At 37.1% G+C, this 21,410-nt stretch overlaps 1 protein-coding gene across 1 annotated transcript in view; it reads right to left on the bottom strand.

Annotated features, from left to right (window-relative positions):
• The window catches only part of cdh13 (cadherin 13, H-cadherin (heart)), a 262,775-nt gene that overhangs the window by 142,945 nt on the left and 98,420 nt on the right, over nt 1-21,410 (bottom strand). The window contains 2 exon segments of the mRNA XM_043216624.1: nt 12,936-13,088; nt 14,106-14,111. Coding sequence (XP_043072559.1) covers nt 12,936-13,088; nt 14,106-14,111 — 159 coding nt within the window.

Raw genomic sequence — 21,410 nt, 5'->3', positions numbered from 1 at the left:
TCGGCATAGTCTGATAAAGTCTGATAAAGCTAGTTAAGCTAGTTAAGAAGTCTTGCAGGGCACCAGCACACCACCATTCTTTTCAGGGATATTCTAATATACTGGTGTTTTCTGAAAGAAGCATCAGCACTTGCAATGCAAGATTTAGTTAAGCCTTTTAGGTTTTAGGAATCAGTTCTGCTTAAATGAAATGCTGAATCAGAGCCGCTTTGCTGTTGTCACGACACTCAGCCATGTCTTGTTTTCAGCCAGATCACAAGTAACTTGAAAGTCTTGAATTAAATATTTTATTTGCGCAATTCTTTATAAATGCTGATTGAAAAAAAAACTTTTGTGAAATCACAGGATTTCCATTAACTAATGTTATACGACTAAAACTGTTTTTTCTCTGATAAGTCATAGTGATGAATGTTGTTAGGTTGATGCATATTGCATCATATCATATATTATAAACACAAGCACTGAATATAGTGCACCAAAGACGTGTTCAGTTATTCCAAGCAATAATGGCAAAAAAAGCCATTTACAGTTGAGAGTAGGTATTTCCTGGAGGTTATAGTACATAAAAAATGACCATGTGATTTTTATGTACAATGTAATACGTAGGTTTTCACCGCTTGAGGTCACATTTTCAAAATAATAACAAAGGTGAAGTTTGATGACACTATTAAGGAGGATATCCACGGATTAGGTAATTCATTATTTTTTATTACCTGTACCTTCCATTTGCGTGATAGCTGAATTCAGGCAGAGAGTGCATGCAGTGAACAAAAAACTCAGCTGAATGCCTCTGATTGGCCACTGCATTAATAAGCTCGACAAACTCATGTGGAATTGGTGCACAACACTGTAAAAACAAATAAAAAATCATCAGTATTAAACGGATCTAAAGATATGTGGATATTACGTCTCGGTGATTGGTGACAATGACTATGGACGAGTCATTACTTGAAACTGGGATTTCTCTGTATTTACAAATCCTTGGGAACATTTGGACAACACACCACATCAGCATAAAACTATATAAGTAGTTTTAGGATATTTTATCATTAAATTTCAGCTATTAATATTATTATTATTATTATTATTATATTTCAGCTATATCAGTTTCATCATTTCAATTCGTTAAGGGAAACACAGCTACTGTTGCTATTTTAAAATAATGGTAAGACTTTACAATAAGGTTCATTAGTTAACACTTAACAACATGACAACATAAACTAAGAATGAACAATACTTGTACAGCATTTATTCATCTTAGATAATGCTTATTTTAGCATTTACTAATGAGTTACTGAAATCAGTTGTGTTTGTTAACATTAGTTATTGCACTGTGAGCTAACTTGAACTAACAACCATTGCTTATGGGTTGTAAAATTCACAACATTTCAGGAATATATGTACATGGTGGCATGCAAGCACTTTAATTAAAACATCCATACAGCCTTCAATTATCACCGAATCTATTCAGCCCTGCCTTCGCTTCTTATCATTATTTGCTGACACACATGTTGACTGGCTCTGACCTTCATCAGATAAACTAGGACAGGGTAAAATGTGGAAACCTGACCACTTTCCCTCAGCATTTTATCACTCTTCAGACTAATGGAGGTTTTAATCTCCCATTAAATGTTTAATGTTTCACTTCCACAGCCGTGACTGGTGCAGTACGGAGGGGGCTGATTAGACAGCAATACCAGCGGGTGCCATTAAACGCGACTATTGGCCTGGTTTTAGGTATCAGAGTACAATCTGAAAACAGAGATGCCGCCGGTCTTTCAGTTGTGGAGACCGTGAAGGTCATTACTGTAATGCGCAAGGAAGCACACGGTCATCCCGATGGACGAATCTCAGCATGGGGAAACAGTAAGCCACGGTGGACCAAAAATGCCATTTCCACATACGCTTAAAAAATGAGAGGCCATCTCAGCATACGCCACTACAGGGATCATAACTGTTAGCAGGAAATAATTGCAGTAATTAGTGTTAGGCCACACATAATGAGAACTCTAATTGATGTTACAACGGGATATTACCTTAGGCCACTTCCAGCTGACCTAACAGTCCGGGTTTTGCACTCAAAAGGACAATTTTTGAGATGTGACAGAGGACAAACGGTCCTTATAGTGCTGAATGAGGAAAGCAATAAGTTTAAGCCTTGAATGCATGAATGTTTCATCAAATATTTTTACATATTCGGGGTCCATAGCTACCCAGAATGTTTATTTATACATCTTTTAGAACTTGTAAGGGTGTTTTGAGTAACTGCCTCACAACCATCATACTGTAACTTCATCTGAACTATTGATATGTCAATCACAAAATCATTATTTTTTTCATAAGATAAAAGAATAAATTGAGAAGTTCTTGGATGGTGTCGTGGGTCATTAAAGTAGGCTGGCCCAGTGTTGTACGACAACGAAATCTCTACAACACAATGGAAACAATTAGCACAACAAAGCAGACACAAGCTGCAGCATTAAAGGAACAAATTGCAACGCAACAGAAACAAGCTGCAATGCAAAAAAATCAAGCCACAATGCTGCAAGATGCAAGACAATAAAATTAGCAGAACACAATGGAAAAAAGACACAACATATCGAAATTAGCACAACACAGTGAAATTAACCAAACGCACCAAAATAAGTCCTATGCGCTGTGTTGTAACGATTTCTCCTATTTGTGGAGATTTTGTTGTCTTGTGCACTACTTGGTCATTGTACTAAAGACCTGAGGTATGCATCTAAGGGTTAAATGCACAAACTGCAGCGCAATAAAAAAAAACAGAAGCCAATACAGATGGTTAGCTGATTGGTTGCACACGCAGATCTCTCATGTTTAGCGTCTAATATCTCTTAAAACAGTTCAATTTAAACTAGCTTTGAGAGCACACAGTGCTCAGTATACAATTAAGATCATATAAATACCAGCAATTACTCGGAGGACAGATGGCACGCACCCACACACAAATAAACACGCAAAAAAAAAAAAACACACACGCACAGATGCCACCATTCCCCCGCCATCAAACGCAGCATGCCAGCGCCCCGAGGATCAGGGTGTGTGTCAGGTCCATGGCAAATAAACAGCTGTTGGACACACAGGTCTAGCTTTAGCCCTACGGTGGACCAAAGCAGTTATTTGTGAGAGACGAGCCTCAGCCCATCGTGATATCGAAGTGCCAACCTGCTGTGGGCGAGCGCAGAGTCTGTCTACCTGAGACAAGGCACCAAAACACCCCTCGACACATCATCATGTGACTCTTCTGCAGGCAGTGGAGCGGCACTGTCATTTGGCTGCAGCTACACGGGAAAAAACATCATCCATATGTTCTATATTAATGCATGGGTGGCTTCTTCATCTTTTTTCTTTCTATTTTTCTCTCCAACTAGGTGCTTCTCTGGTGTTTTATTCATGTGGCTGACGGTGAGGAATGATTTTTGAGAGTAGAGTTATGTACAGAGATGAGCAACATGCTATTTCTTTGAATGGGAATCACCCAAATGTCACTCAAACACGCAATTGCTTTCTATGGAATTGAAAAGGAGATGCCTTACAGAATGTCCAAGCCGCTCATGGATAGGTACTGTTTTCAATATAATACAAGCTAACCATGCACAATACAAATTTCCTAAATAAAATTCATGCACTTGCCTCAGTTATTATTTATAGTTATTAGTTATTATTTATAGATTACAGATCAAGTTTATTATGTGACCTTAGCTACTATGTACTTACATCAAAAAATAAGTACATTGTAATTATTGTGGTAATGTTGTATTTCAAAACACTTTTGCTGCAGTTGTGGATGGATTCGGGTAAGGGATGGGTCAACATTTATAAATGTAATTACAGTAATTAATTACAGATGTAGCTACATATAAGTATTTTTGAAAAAATATAAGTACAATGTAAAAACATGTATGTAAACAATAAGTGCATTGTATCGAATTATTACTGTCAATGTAAGTGGTCTCAACAGTAAGTACATAGTAGTTAAGGCAAAAATAAATAAATCGTCCAATGCAATGCATCCAAAACAAGATCGTCTCAATATATTGCATACTCTAACTTGGAAGGCTGATATAGTATCTGGAGTATTTGTATTTGCTAACCACTAAACCACAGCTGCAACCACAATCTTTTTTTATTTTTTTGCATTGTTTTTTTTATTACTCACACTTATCTGATCTGCAGTCTTGTTTTACAACAGAATCGTGCTCTTTTAATCTGCTATTTTAGAAACCGTTTTGGAATCAGCCACTCGTACAGCAATCACAACATGGGTCCTTCATCACAGGTCCTTCATGCTCAACATTTTACAGTGCGATTTCCCTGCGGTAAGAAGGCTCTGAGGATATTAACAAGGCATGACACGGAAGCCTGATTCCTGATTCCAGTCCAATAATAAAGCCTTTATCGTGGCCTTGTGTTTTGCAGCAGTCTGGCCATGAACGCCACAGAGAAGAACGTAATTAAGGAGTCACTTTGTGGCTCTCGCAGAGAGAAAGAGCTTCTAAGATGTCAATTGCATGGTTAGTTAGTCGGTCTGGGGAAATGCTACGCTTCCTAAATACGAAAGAATCGCTCAGGGGATTTGCGTGTGCCTGTGTGTGTCTACACATGTGGTAATGCGTGTGGGCATCTCTGTATTTGCATGTATGTGTGAATGAGAGTCGGTGCCACTCTCTGTATATTCATGCGGCGTGTGAGAGTGTGTATCTGCCTGCCTCTCAGTGCCCATGTGTTCTCATTCCCTACAGGTTGGATCTGTGGGATGTAAATTTAAACAGTGGGAATTAAACAGCTTCAGTCGATTCATGTAATGTGAGAATAAATATCCCTTCGTTGGAGGCAATGTTGCAACTGCTCTCTGTTTGTCAGCCTACTATGATTTCTCTCAAGTCCTTATCTTTTGCCATTTCTTTCAGTAAGCACCAAACCACCACACTGTCACACCCTAGCATCCACTAAAACACCGTAGCAACTTAATAGAAACATGATTAAACACTTTACAAACCACGCTACAACACTTTGACAATTACCTAAACGCCCTAACAAATGCTTAGCAACACACTGTAAACCTTAACAACCTCACTGCAACCCAGTAACAGCCACCAACTACACCCTAGTAACCGCATAGCAACGTGCTAAAAACTCAAAGCGCTTTAGAACGAAATACTTCAGAAACAACTTAAATCAGCTTAGCAACATTTAAAAATCTTAAAGCCCTGGTAACCAACCAAAACACCCCGGCAGCAACTTACTATAATAACATGCTAAAGAAAAACAATTGTAAAAACAAAACAAAACCAAAATAAAACACTTTAACACCCTAGCAAAACCATAACAATAACTCTTGCATCAAAGCATACTACATACTAAAATCTCTAACCACACTACGCCTTTGGCAAACACCCAAAATACCCACAATACACTCAGAATATCCTGGCAACACCCTAGAAACCACACAACAACATACTAAACAGTCTAACTACACTACAACACTTTAGCAACCACGTCACAACAGGCAAAATGCTCTAACTACTTAGTAACATGCTAAAAACCTGGACAGCTCCAAAGCAACACCCTAGCAACCACACAGCATGAAATACTTTAGAATATCTTAGCAACTGCACTACAAAACCTTAGCTATGGCTGCTTGATTATGCCATACATCATTATCCCAATTAGTTTGCTCAATACTGTAATAGCCACAAAGTCTACAAAGCCCAAAACAAAGTCCTTCAGTCAAGTGCAGCGAGTGATTTTTTCTTTGCCATTTCTTTTTTGATTAATATTACGTACGCAACCCTCAGGAGAAATACAGCCCACTGTCACTTTAAGATCCAATTTGCTGTTACACATGTATTTTTATTCTCGATACTTAATGTTAATTTATTACATAGCCTTTAAGAGTTTACATGAATAAACACTAAGTGCCGAATTTTGAAACGTTTTTCCATGTTTTTGACCAGCACCAATGGAAAGGGGGTGGAATGGGGCCCAATAATCATAATATCCCAATTATTGTATTTTCATAATTGTTACGAGGCCAAAACTGAAATCAAAACTGTATTTTGATTAATTGCACAGCCTTACCACCAAACCTTGGCAACCACAAATCACACATTGGCTCGTATTTGCTTATAAATATTCAAACATTTTTGTTTTTTCCCATTTCAAAAAATAAAAATGCTGTTGTTCAGTAGGCTCATAAGGCAACTAATGCACATACACATGGAAAATCGGACGATCAAATACCAGAGAGTACAAACTTGAAGCCAGAAACTACTGCGATTCCTCTGAAGCTGGCGTCTAAGATACACAACAGCGATGCAGCAACGCTTGCAAAAATGGTCCCTGGCCTGGATCCCCCTCACCCCCACTCCCCCACAAGCCTGTGATTACTGCTAGTGTGAGATTGGCTGGAATTAGCCGTGGTGTAATTACTCCGGATGTGCTGCAGAGGGATCAGCTGGAAAATGTGGTTATTCCTACCAGCGTGGCATGGGAATTAGGTGAAGTGCGGTGGCGCAGAGGTGCTGCACTACATATGTGTGAGTAAGGTGGTCGAGGCGAGAGGGAACTGGTCCATCTGTGTGATTAGATGGAGAACAACACACCATTAGAGGTCAGAGGCTCCAAGGCTCTCAGCCATAGCAGGTGAGCCAGTGGATTATTCTAATACTGACACGACTGCTTGTCAGACTCGTTGTCATAGCCACTCGCAATGCCAGGGGAGAAAGAGGGAAAACAACAATGATGGAGGAATGGATTACAGCAAAAAAACAACATAGTGTAGGCAAGAAATGAGAAAAATATACAATGAAATGTAGCCTGGCTGAAAAAGCGAACAAATGTTTCGCTAAGGCAACATCATTGGTCGAAACAGTGTTGCTTAATTAGTTCTCCTAGTTCTCTTAATTAGGTCTCCTCTGACACTGTTTCAGTGTCTATTTTGCGCATATTGCAAAAGTTACACCAGCAGCATGAATGCACTTTAACATGAGACTAAAAATGATACTAAAGTTTATATGTAAAATTTGAGAAGCTGAAGAACCATTTAAATATCACTAGAACACTAAAACGTTTTGTTATTTTGAATTATTTCTTATTAAAGTTTAGCAATTTTCTGTGCTTTTGTCATTTTTTAATATATAATAAACTATAATTTATATGCACATGTTAATATATTATATATTATAATATTATATATATATTTATATATATATATATATTTCTTATTGTATTTTAGTTTTAGTCATTTTGGTCAAGATAACGCAAATTAGAATTCAGACTTAGGGCTTGAGAACTAGCCAAAATAATTATTGTGTTTTAGTTTAGTTTAAAAATATTTTTATTTAATAATGTATGACTATTTTGTTTCAAGTATTATTTATTTACTTTAGTTTTAGTTAGTTGTTATGGTTTTAGTTGCAATTCCAGTTTTATTAGTTAACTACAATGAAATAACCAAGGGCTGTTTAATGAAGGGCTGTTTAATTTAAAACTTGAGAACGCTCTGAACAGCATGACGAGTTCAATTACCCAAACTGAACTGCCGAAACATTACAGTAACATATAGTTTCAGCTTTCAGCTACATCAAAACTTTAATGTTAGTTTTGTTGATTCGGTATGGAAAAAAAATGCATCACTAAAAGTAAGAGTAATCATTCTCAGAAAGACACATCCAACAGATGCAAAAACAGCTGTCGTTAGCATCATTCCTTCATCAAGATAGAAGTGTGTGAGCATTAGTGCTGTAAAATGTCAAGCTTTGATGTGCATGCGCTTGACGCACGCTTTTGAGATTGCGGGTGGTGTGGATGAGAGAGAAAGGGAGATAAGGAGATGTAAATGTCAAGTGCTCTGCCGAGTGAGGGCTTTGATCCCGACTGGGGTCTGCGTACCTGAGATTACCCTCCTCTTCAGAGCACACACCCGCTCTGCCGTGACCACCAGACCTAAACCATAAGGGTTATAAAATTGCGAGAAAGCCATCTGCAGTGTTGGGGCAGCTACAATGGAACTGTACATTCAAGATAATCATAATCTGAAGCTGTTAAACTAGTCACGCTACCTTTCGGAAAAAGAAGTTAGCTACACTACACCCTACAAACAAAAACCTATCCCATGACACAGTGTAAGATTTAATCAAGCTGCATTTTTGCTGGCGCGAAAACATTTAGGAGCTCTAAATGAATGACTCTCCGAGGATGACAGTGCCAAACTTCAAATGATTCTGATTCATCAAAAAGTATCACATTTTTGCTAAATAAAAAACATTACGCAACAACAGTTACTGATAAGATATGTTTGATAAGCACTTGAAATGAGCACTAAATCCGCATATTAGTATAATCTCTGAAAGATCACGTAACACTGAAGACTTGAGTAACAGCTAGCTATAAAATCAGCAAATAAAACTCAAACAATAGTGCAAATGAATTTGACACCGTTTGTAATTTGTTTGCAAGTTTAAAAGTTAACAGAATTAGTTTCGGCATATTCCTGACTTAAAAACATTAAAATCTCTTATATACACGTAACGCTTGAACAGTGGTGTTTTAGAAGGAAAATCGTTGTGTGTTTGAATGTGTTTAATGAGTCCTTCCAACATTAAGAATAGCCATGTACTGTTTGATGATTCTACACTGCTACTGGATAAAAAAAAAAAAAAAAAAAAGAAAAACCAAGAGCCCCAAGTAAGAACAGCATGTACACTATGCAGCATCAATAATATAAAGAATGATCACTTATTAAGAAAAGAAGGCTTTTTATTGAAAAGACAAACCAAAAGTGTCAGGCTGACAGAGAATTTTTCAAAAAGCCTGCTAAAAACACTTTATCGGACCATACCAGTGGGGCGGAACAAAGCGAGGGCGGAAGAAGAGCAACTCTTTTTTTATTAAATCTGTTCCTAGCCAGACAGGTGGATATCAAACTAAGCAGAGCCGCTTTAGTTCTCCTCTACAGGGGGATAGAAACCAGGTAAACCCTCCTTTATCTGTCAAACGACAGAGGACACAAAGAGAAAGAGAACAAGAGCTCTGGAATTCTGGAATCAAAGTATCAGCTTGCTCAACCGAGCAAACAATTCAAAGGAATCGTATTGTCTATCTTGTTATCTGGAGTTACCACAGGGTGGTCCTTTCTTCTGGCAAAGCTCTACATATTGAAAGGTCTCTTCTTTTATGGTTAAAGACCGAAAAAAAATCTTTCATGTTTTCATGCAATGCCTATTAAAACAGGAAGAGGGTGGGATTTATTGAAGTTCTAGCCAATACAGTTTAGACCTGCACCAGAGCTATCAATATGTCATTAAGATGAATGGGAACAAATAGCTTTTTCAGGTATTACGGGACCTACTTTATGGTTGAAGATCAACAGTACAGACAGGAAGAGGGACATATTAACCTATACAAAGCAATAAAATTCTGTGTAGTGCAATGTTAGTGTTAATTAATTTAATAAGTTGGTGTAGCTAGTTGATTGTGACATTTATATCTTATTTTATATTGTTTGTGACTTGTATTCAGTGTTTTTTTTTATCATTTCTATTTCTGTTTAGTTTCAATGGTTCCAGTTGGGAGTTCCTACCAACTTTTGTAGGTCTTTATTAGCAGCGCACCTCAGGAAGAGGTGTCGCTTCCCCGCAGTGTTGCCAGATGTGCGATAATTATCGCATTTGTACAATAATTTAGACCTCTGTATGATGTACGCTCAATAATGAAACGAAAAAACATAAATCCCAAATTTCAAATGTTGGTCATTTTAACCAAAGGGCTTCTATATTAATTCATCTAGCGGTGGATCCTACGTCTACCTTGCCCTGCTTTGTAAGCAGAACAATGTAACTTTTGGTGCTCTAGCAGCTAATAAACAGAATTGCAGAATTATAAGTGTATTGTAATAATTTTGGATAAGAGAAAAAGTCGGTTCGGAAAATGAATACAATTGATATTTTTATCACAGAAAGTTGCATAGTGCTGCTTTTAGCCAACGAGCACTATGTTGCGGTCCATGATGGCATGAAAGCTGTACTGCAAACGGACCCCTCAACATCCGAAAACACGCAGGATTCTGATAACTGCAACTCTGTGGTGGAGTTTGGACCGTCCCTCTTAGATACAGCAATTTATGCATCTATTGTAGTCATTTGCAGGTCGTTTTAAAAAGTTGTTGGTCTAAATAAATAACTATAATCTGTTTACCTTGTGCACGAAAATTTTCTTCCAAATACGATAATTTTGAGCTTCTGGTACTATACATTTCCAATCTGGCAACACTGTTTCTCCTTTAAGCATGCAAGCTCACTGTGAATGCAAACGGGAAGCACGGGTATCTTTTGCTCTTATATAAATGTCTTATTTAGTCTCTTTTTTGTAACTTAATCACTGTGTGAATTGTTAAAACTTTGTTAATATGTATTTTATAATATGTATCTGTGTAATTAGCTAATTCTCTTTGAAAGTGTCGCTGTTAATCTTGATATATTTTAACGCCTCATTCCCATTTGTGTTTTTCCATGCAGAAGTGAGAGAGAAGGAGGTTCGGTTATACCTCACCCTATTCTTCTTTAAAGGTATGTTTGTACATTTAATAGTTAAATCATTTGTTGTATATGTGTGAATATATTTGAGTATCAGTCTGAGTTATAGTATTCATTAGACTCATGTTGTCAATTACCACACGGTGCAGTTTTATTCAGTGGCAAAGCAAGATTGTATCAAAAGAAGTTTACACAATATTTACATACATTTTCATTTTTCCACTAAGTATTTACAAGATGGAATGTTGCAAGTATGCTGATATATTTGCATTAACTGTTGTTCTACATTGATATATTTTGTGAAATACTGATTAATTATGTTTACTACATGTATTTGTTTAAAGTATCTTGCTTCTCCTTTAAGCATTCATGGTCAGTCTCACTGTGAATGCAGAGAGGAAGCACGGTAGTGAGAGAGTAGGCCTCTTTTCTTTAAATTAGAATAAATTCCATCACACATGCCATCCATGTGTGGTTGTGCTTCTGTCCCAAGGATACTGCTTGATATCTGCTACATCGGCAATACCGAATTTTCAGCAGCCATTACTCCAGGCTTCAATGTCACACGATTCCTCAGAAATCACTCCAATATGGTGACTTGGTGCTCAAGTAAGATGTCTTATTATTGTTAATTATGAAAAGGAAAACTTCTGTTCTGCTTAAAGTGCCCTTATTATAGGTATGAAATTTATAATATGCATTTATTTTTACCTTATTTTCTCAATGACTCCTACACAATTGTTCAGTGATACATTTTTTCAATGCTGCATTGTGTGCAGCGTTACCTGGGAAACCGCTATTTTTAACGTTCCAAAAGTGGCAGCTAGCTTCCATGAATTTGCAATTGACCATTCTCTAAGAGCTTGACTGACAGGTGGTTTGGCCAATCAGAACGCATATATTCCGCTGCTAGCCGCCATCTTGTCCAACGTCTACAGCCAGTCTCCATAGAAATCCATGTTAAAATGGGGCAAAAAGATAGACCGAATTTAATCTTTTTCAATATAAGTAAATATGAAGCTAAGCTTTACAAGCTAAGGAATTCCTTTAAAGTACTTGTTTTGCACAGCAAAAAGCTGTATCATGTCCGGCACTGTTAAAACTTGTGCTGTGAACTTCACCCCAAGTGGGATCTGTTTATGTTTTCAACGCAGCTACTCACGTTGCTTCGTGTCATCTTCTCACTCATTCAACTTTGACAGGTCTTTACTGCAAAAGACAGACGCTGCGACACTCTGAAGTAATGAAACTACAACACCATGTACTTGTTTAAAACCATTTTTTATATGTTTCACGTTATATTGTTGGCTCAGCGAAAACTTAAATACGCATATGCCCAGTAACCGCTGCCGTATCCCTTCTAGACTTAATCACAAATCAGTGAATTAACTTCTGTGGATTTAAACTTAATATGGTGTTTATGTAAATATTAAAAGACTATTGGTTCACTTGTTTGAACTGCCCAATACAGCGATCTGTCATGATACATTAAAGAGCCACAAAACACACAAAACGGCTTGAGATTCATTTTAAAAATGACTCGTTTCAATGATTCAGAGTCGAGTCTTTTCTTTTGAGAGAAAATAACTTTATACACGGTGCACTTTTTCAGATTAAAAATTTAGCAGGATGTGTTCTTTCACTTAGATCTGTGTTACACACTACATGAAAGGTAGTTTTCATAAATCCATAATAGGGCCCTTTATTTATTTATTTATTTATTTTTCTTGTGGAAATTGCAATACTTCCTGTCAGATATATTCAATTAACACAAGGTTCAAATAAACACTTATTTGAAATAGAACTATTTTGCAACATTTGAAACGTCTTTATTGTGCTGTTCAGTGCTGAAAAGTACTTTTTAAAATGGAAACACTACTGACCTCATTTTTAATAAGTACACTTTTTTTCAGTTTTATCAGTCGATCTGATAAAAGTACCCATCAGACCTCCAATGTAAAAAAGGAAAAGAGCCACCATGTTCACATGCACAAACTCGCAACGCACATTAGCCGAGTGTCTGACAGGCCAGCTGACAGCTGCATCATTGATCACGCACACGTTTTGTAGAATAACTGCCTCCTCTAACTGGAGTTCCTGTTCCTGTACGGCAGTCGGCTTTCCTTCACTGAGCCGCTCTCGGGCTGCCGAAAAGACACGAATCATTACAGCCATTAATCGCATTGATGCATGGAGTGAAGCAAATACATATTTTCTTTTCGATTAGGGACGTTCGGTTATTCACGCAACAGTCTAATATGACTTAAATAAACCTGCGGTTTTCATGTGGAGCTCTTTAGCTGAACGTCTACACACTCGCTGTCGGTATACAAGAGGGAAACAGAAAGCAGCAGATAACAGAGTTAATATCTCACTCACATGGTAGTACGCAATGGCCTCTCGATCCAGAGCTCTGCTGACTGCCACCTCTCCCGTCAGTCGGTTGATGCTGAACACACCCTTAGGGTCTTGATCTGCTCCCCTTCCCGTCAGACGGAAGATGTGGTCTTCCTTCATGTCAGATGAGATCACCTATATCACAGGATAGCAGCCAAAATCATATTAATGTTAGCGTTATTGAAACCGTACAGTTAAAAAACAGATACAAATGCAAATAGGTCAAATGTACTTGAATAATTTATTAATTAATATTTTTGTAATTAATCCTTAAAGATCAACCAATAAATCCTCAAGTAATTGCTCTTAAAAGTGTTGTTACTTTATCTTTTTTACTATTAAAAATAAAATAAAATATTATATAAAGCTTTAAAAGCTTATAAATGCTATCTTGGCAGCAAAGTAAAATAAGTAATAACATTAATAAATTACAGTAGCATATAAATAATAAAATAAATAATAATAATAATAACAACATATGATTTTATTATTCAGTATACTTTTTATGTATGTTACGTATTATTTTTACTATTAGTTAATTTAGTTTATTTAGTTATTACTGTTCCAAAACTGAAGAAGAAAATAATAATGAAAATAAATATGAGACCCTGGACCACAAAACCAAACATCAAAATACATAGGTCAAAATTATTCAGTTGTTATTGATTTTACTGACATAGGTCTTTTATGCCAAAAATAATTAGGATATTACTGTAAGTAAAGATCATGCTCTATGAAAATATTTTGTCTACCATAAATTTCTCAACTTAGTACTCAAGAACTTCATTTGGACAACTTTAAAGGCATTTCTCTCAGTATTTTTGCACCCTTATATTACAGATTTTTAAAAAGATTTATCTCTTGTCCTATCCTAATAAAGCATATATCATAATAAACCATATATCAATAAAAAGCCTTCAGCCTTCAGCTGATGTATACATACATCTACAAAAAAAATTACTATTATGACTGGAAAATTTAACTGATTTTGTGGTCCAGGGTCACATATGCTGTACATATATGAAATTGGGCAGCCACACATTACAATAATCCATAATTGAATATTGACCAATCTATATTGACCAATCAAGCAGAATACAGTCAGCCGGTGTGTACATTTTTCATACTTTCAAGTTTGGCAGCAGTACTCACATGCGACTGGATAAATGCAGCAAAAGTCCAGAGTGTTGCAAGTTAAAAGCAAAGAAAACAAGAAAAGTTAATTACACACACTCACAAGCAAACACCGTTATGTGTGAATAAAACATGCACGCATGCTAAATATACACTCGCTCGCTTTATCTCACATTTTAAATCTAAATTCAAAATTATTTACCAAATGATTCTCGATGGCAATGATGAAAACACAGTGAGAAGTATCAAATCATGGTATAACAACACTCTAAAAATGATTACGTTTTAATTTACTGAAGTTTGCAAATGAGATCCGTTTGTATATTACAACATCTTTTGTTGGCTAGTGTGACCAGTGCTACCACTTGCAGTTCATTTGGCTTTTGTGTAAAGCGTATTTTAGTGCAAATTAGATTGCTGCAACTTCCCTCACTAATGAAAGCTCAGTTATTAACTAATGTCTTTAAATACAAATGGAACAATAGCCTCTTTGGTGAACCCCTTTTGTTTAAAAGACCCTTTCTAAAAGTAATTTTCATCAAAAGCAGTAAACCCCAGTGCATGTATCAAATCACAGAGGCTGCCCACCTTGAACCCTCCCATATCTTGTAATTAAGCTTAAGATGAAATATCCCATTTAGAAAATGAATCCAAGCAAAGTAATTGTCCGCACGAAAAGCCCCTGTTAGCTTTATTTATCTTCCCCACACAGATCCTTTCTGCCAGATCATACACTAATACTGTTTTTCTCCTTTATAATTACAGGCTCTGTTAACCCAGGGAACATTATTATTCTGAGAAATGCACCTAGTGGTTTCGTTAAGACTCTGGCGAACGCAAATGCGGGCTTCACCGGAGGAGGCCTTCAAATCTTGGTGTATTTACTGTGGCCGGCAAATAGCTGTGAAATTGCAGAATTTTATTGCGCAATGAGAGCTGTCTTGTTTAGTGGACGGGTTGTTAATGTAAGCGGCTGTAACGTGGACTAAAACGGATGGTGAAAACAATAAATCAAGCGGCCGCGTTGACAGAAACGCAAGTACCGTACATACACACGTGCTACTGTTTCAAATAAAGCTACTTTCAGATCAACAAACCTAGCTGGCTTTTGTTACTTTTTATATAGATACAGACAAACATTCGCCTTTCTAAAATATGCTAAGTTAAGGTGCTTGCAGCTAACATAGCCTAGCGCTACTTAACTTTTGTATAATTCTTCAAAGATAACTCAACACGCTTTGCATTTCGTTAGAATAAAATAAACCTTTGTGATACAATTTCCAAAACAATGCTCTTGTATTTTGCACATTTTTTAACAGATTTATCCCAAACCTGTATTAGCTATCTGAGACACACAGTACATAAACATCAAATGTACAGCTCAGTAATTGCATATAAATTATGTGAAGTAGGCGAAAAGAGCTTAGTCACACATCCAGGTCGACATCAGTTGTATTGCTGTTTTTATTTGTGCAAGTGACGTAAAAAACAGGTAGCATGATGCAAATATTTAAAGAATTCTATTAATCATACGAGTAGATTCAAATAGACACAATCACATCTTCCGTGCCCAGTTGAGTCGAAAATACAGACACGTCTGGTTGTATCAGAAAACGCAGGAGAGCATTATGCAAAGATTTTGTAGCGTGGTAATGCAATGCGAATATTGGCTTTGGGATTTGTCAGACTTGTAGACCAGCTAGGTTAGATTAAACCAGCTGGCTTAAGTCATTTTTGTTTCAGCAGGGTTGCCGTTTCTTTAAAAAAAAACAAGGCAGGAAGCTCAGAAAAGCACTTTCCTATAGAGCAGGTATACCTGTGACACAATCATGATTGAATCCCACCGCAGGTCATCTGTGAATGAACTCTTCTGCCCATCGCGAGAGATCTAAAAGGCACCCGGACAAACTGCAGTGTCACCTGTTTACAGTCCCACACCACAAGAGTCCATCAAGCTCGCTTCATCCTTCTCTTGTCTTGTACGTTTTCCTCCCACGCCACTTTCGGCTTTGTGAAGAAGTCCTTAACAGCTCGGTGTATGTCTTGTGAGCGGTTGCCATGGAGCTTGTTTGCGTTCTGCTGTAAGCTGCACACAGCTGTGATATTGATCCAATAGAAAAATAAAGCACAACTTTTCTCTTTGTACTCAGAGGTGTTTTATTTTAGGTGCAATGGTCTCCTTCAGCGTGAGAGAGAATTAGAAAGGAACAAAAACGAAAGGAGCCGTAGCTCCAGAGGAGTGAGACGAAATGGATGGAAGAAGGTGGAAATTGGACAGGGGAAAAGACATGGAAATAGCGGCCATAAACTGTGGCATTATACTTGAGAATTTACGGTGCTCGAATGCTCTTATGCCCTCAAGGACTTTTTATAGGAAAATAGTGATGCACTGACATTAACGTCCTGGGTAATATCCATAAGCTGGTAATTATTTCCAGAAAAATGTCAAAAAGTGTAAAAAAAAAAAAAAAAAAAAAGACAGACATTATTTTGTGTACATGTATTTAAAATAAAATACTGAATGCTAAAAATGGGTGTGTTAAATGCTGTAATGTGAATTTAGGCATAATGTACAGCATGAAAAAGAATATTCATTTTCAGATTGGCTGAAGGTTTTACTTCATTTCTTAGCATTTTTTTAAAAAAAAGTAAATATTAATCTGAATGTAATTCATTGAAGGAAATAAGCACGAACAATTACATTTTCAACAACTGTTATATCGTTCTGTAATAATAGCCAGTAACAATATGACACCAATTCATGTAAAATAGTTTTTCCATAAATATTTATTAGCCTCAGCTCTCTCAATAATTGCAAACATTCTTTTTTTAGAAAAGAGCAATGGCTAAAAATATGAATTGTATTAAAAATAGTAATAGTAACTAAATAAACACATCAGATAAGCGCAGTCTTAGTGATTTTTGGTCACACTTTATTTTACGTTCTTCATTAACATTTCTTATTTGCTGATTATTAATGGTTAGCAAGGTTGTTTTTAAGTTAAGTTACTGGGTAGGATTAGGGATGTAGAATATGGTCGTGCAAATGTGCGCTGTATAAGCACTAATAAATAACCAATATGTTAATATTGCTAATAAGCAACTAGTTAACTGTGAGAATTGGTTCCTATTAAAGTCACCAGAATAAATGTGAGCTCACTTTCAAAAAAATTTACCCAATGTGTGGTGCGATTGTAGCAGTCAAGCCTTCAGCGGAATACAAGAAACTGTCGGAAAGAGACGAGACAAGTTTTGAACGTTCAAGGCTGTTGGTGGGGTGGAGGCCGTGGAAACGGATCGCGGACGCTGCCTCGCTGTTTATGGCGAGCTCACAGGTGGTGGTTTATTTGAACGTACAAACAAACACATGTACACAAACACAAACAAGCCTACACAGCCTCCCCTGGCTTTCTTCTCAGTCATTAGATGTCAGAGAAGAGCCCTGGGGAGACGCTCACCTATTTCTATCAGCTCTCATTAGGAGCAGGGAGGACATGAAAGAGCAGCCGTTTCTTGCCACTGCCTGTATATGACAGGAAGGAGGGACCCGACTCGAACTTCTCTGACAATACAGCACTGAAGGGGAGGAGAGGATATGTCCTCAGTTTCGTATTCTTTCTTTCTACCGTGATAGCTTTAGGCTGTATGAGCACCACATAATCTCCCTTGATTTATGGATGCTTGACTTTGAATGGAAACTGAGGCTGTGTATTAGACACAGAGTTCTTAACTTCCCCTTCGAAAACAATCCAACAGACAGAAACTAAGTGGCACTTGCTAAGGAAACATCACTTGTACTACTGCTAGAATTTTGGGTTGGTTCGTGTTTTGGGTTGAATAAAGTTTTTCTTGCTTCGGACATGAAAGATACCTCAAAACATGCAACTTGAGGAAAAAAAAATTGTGCCGTTACAAAAAAAGATATAATTTTAAGTAAAAAAGTAAACAATAAATAAGTTGTTTTTATGTTTTCACCTACAGTAGATTGATTTTATTTGATCAAAAAAACAGGAATACTTTTTTTTTTTTTTTTTTTTTATCATTCAGAATTTAAGGGTTTATTTTGATATTAAGCCTCATATGCTCACTATATTAATTTGGTCAATTTATTAATTAATTTATAATTTAAAAGAACAGCTTTTTGTTTTAACATGTTTTACAGTGCAACTTTGCTGAATAAAAGTATTCATTTCTTTTAAAACAAAATTCCCACTTTTATGTCTGCAGATGACAAGTGGCTTTCGGTGTGAGAAAGAATATAAATATACGGAGAGAAACGTTAGTAAGACAGTGAGAGATGGGGCCACACTGTCTAGAGTGCAAACAAGAAGGCACAAAGATATCTACAAAGAGCACTTAAATAACTGGAACTCCCATGTTTGTTAGCGCAAGGTCAAAGCAGAATCAAAGACAATCAGCACCCAGCAGTATTAATGATGCAAAGACAAACAAACACGTATCTCTCGCCATCTATCAACACTTCAGTGCAAGAGACAATTATTCCTTCTGATTTGTGAAAAGTATTGCAGAGAGTGAGAATGAGTGCAACTGTGAAGCAACAAAATATGGCCAGTTTTTCAGCTCCGGGTGCCAAAAATTACACAGAAACTGAGCAATTCAATTGCTGTGGGGAGGGTTTGTCCTGGACATAATAGAACACAGAGACACCGGCACTGCCCATAAAAACCGGCCCAGAGACAATTACTAGCAGGTCCGAGAGGGAACCTCTGGACTTTTTCCCATTTGTGAGATTGCAGTGCTACAGGTGAACACTCCACCATAATAAATCCCCCATAATCCCACAGAAGACTGATGTCAAAGCCAGAACAGGAATCAGGGCAAATCTGTTCTTTATTACTTTTCCAATACTTCAAGCCTCCTTAACTGAGAGTGGATCTCAAGTCAACACCATCCAGTAGAGCTCATTTTTACAGAAAGGGCCAGCGTAAAATCACTTGCCCCCGTTGTATTATTTAACATGTGGAAACGCAGAACAGGGTTGGACAGAGTGGTTCACAAGGGATTCATTTCCAAAGCCCTTTAAACAATTACAGCATTACAGGGATCAAAGTAACCCTGGCACTAAAAAATATAACAAAAAGATAGGAGGAAGAGGAGGATTTTTCCTTATTAAACAATTAATAGATAAACATATGGACAGTTCTTTTGGGAAATATGTTTAAAATGATACCTTCATACATCCACAAGTAAGTGTCAGTGTAAAACCAAAGAGATTGTACATAAAATGTTATAATCTAATGTGCCTTGAAGGATCGTGATGGCAAATCTATTACGGTCTCTCTTATTTAGTTAGTGGCTTTTCCAAAATTGCGAGTAAATAATCAGCAGCAGCGCGATTTGTCTTCATATGACAATAATAAATAAACAATGCCCCACTAGAATGATGCAAATTGAAAAAGAAACATAAGGCTTTCCCAGACACCCAACATGTTATGCCTTTCCCAGAGAGAAAACATCTGGGAAACCCCTCTGTTTCTCTTCAAGCTTCCATCATCCTAGTGGGCAATTCCCAATTTCATTCAGCCTTCCCGTGCAGTGAAAATTATAAAAAATGAATCCAAGCCACATGGTAAGGTAAACAGCGCAAGGAAACAAGATTTATTCATGCGGAAAATCCATTTTGCCCGGTTTCCAATAAACAGCAGAGCTATCAAATGAATAGGTCACAGTAGCCAGTCCCCTTGTGTGGTTTCAACATGGTGAAAATGCTGCAAAGGAGGTACTATAGATTGAGAAAGCACAGACAAATGTAAACACATAGAGAAAGAGACTGAAAGAAGGTCAACCTCATCAGACTCTCAATGGACCTTGCTGTGTTTTCTGCCACTTGCTGAAGTATAGTAATCTACGTTCAGTATAGAGGGGTTATTCTGTCGGTGGGAGAAATTGCAATATAATTCAGCCCTTGTATTCAACACTAGAATAAAGACTACAAAAATGGCATGAACGGTGGTTTATTCACTGTGCCACAGTAATCTAGCACTTTTATTTCATCAAGGAATAACCCTGGCCACAGACAGAGCAACTGAAAGCAAGCAAACAGGAAGTTCTGAAAACATTTGATTCCACTCTTAGTTTCCTGGTGAAAACACATCTCCAAAACAAATTATTTTTCTCTGACATTCGACTATTGTATTAAAAACCAAAGCTGAACCGATGGCATCACCTCAAAGCCCAAACAGAGATTTTCTGCAAAAGTCTACAGTATCTCCCCTGGGACATCCATATGTACAGGCTTGGATGGTGATAAAAAATGGGCAGGGGCAGAACTAGGGCAAAAATCCCATATCTCAAGCTTGCAAATCAAGTATGATGTGCAAAGCCTGGTTTGTGTTGTCTTTTCCTACAATTTTCCTGCATGCTCGCTTTCTTTTCTGCCCCATCGTTGGTCTCAGAGGTCCTTGAAAACCAGAGACCTGAGAAAGCAAAGACAAGAAAAGCTGCCAAGCAAAGAAAGTGGAATACATGAATCTCAACCAAAACGATAACGCAAACAAACAAATTCTGTGAATTTTCATTAATGTTTTCTTAGAATATTAAAAGCGTTCTTGAGAAGAATAATCAAGTTCAGTAGAATTACGTTCAACGCATCTTTATCTAGTTTCTTCACCCTGCTCAATGGTTACAAATGAAGGAATGGCCTTGCAACACTGGTGCAAACTGACACAGCAGTGCAATGCAAATAAGACCAAAGGTTACTCTGTAAAAATAAATAAATAAAAAAACATTTTAAATTACTGGATAGGGAAGCAAGCATCTGTGTTCTCAGCAGTAAAGTTTTATTTTTTCTTATTTCCCTGCACTAATAAAGTCCAGCCAGAATGAGTTCTAAAAGCCAGAAATCTGTGTTTTTGCACTTTTGGCTCCATCCAACATTTTTTCTTCATTAAATGCCTGAAATAAGGTCTGTGGTGAACACAAGCTCAAGATATAGCCACATTATATTCTACAACATATCAGTAATACCACACTCTTATTGTTTTAAGCTTCTTATATGCGTTTAAAAAAGGTGGTTGGTAGCATATGGCTAAATGGAATTACAGAGATTGTCGGAACACTAAACATCACACTAAACACTAGTCTGCTTTTACAACCTCGTTGTATTTATACCTGCACTTTCACAAACTATTCTAACTTAAACTTTCTTACTTGTTGATTTTAAATTACAGAAAGATACTTAATGCTGAAGCTGCTGTCAGTTAACCTTTGCGTAGTTTATTCATAGCTAACGTTTTAAAAAGAAGAAAAGAAACTTTTTTTAGATAGGACAGTCTTATGACAGGAAGAGAAGTGGGAGTGGGG

Source organism: Puntigrus tetrazona, chromosome 18 (assembly GCF_018831695.1).
Source record: "Puntigrus tetrazona isolate hp1 chromosome 18, ASM1883169v1, whole genome shotgun sequence".
Taxonomy (NCBI): Eukaryota; Metazoa; Chordata; class Actinopteri; order Cypriniformes; family Cyprinidae; genus Puntigrus; species Puntigrus tetrazona.
Note: the sequence above shows the minus strand (reverse complement) of the source record. Positions and strands in the feature narration are given on the sequence as shown.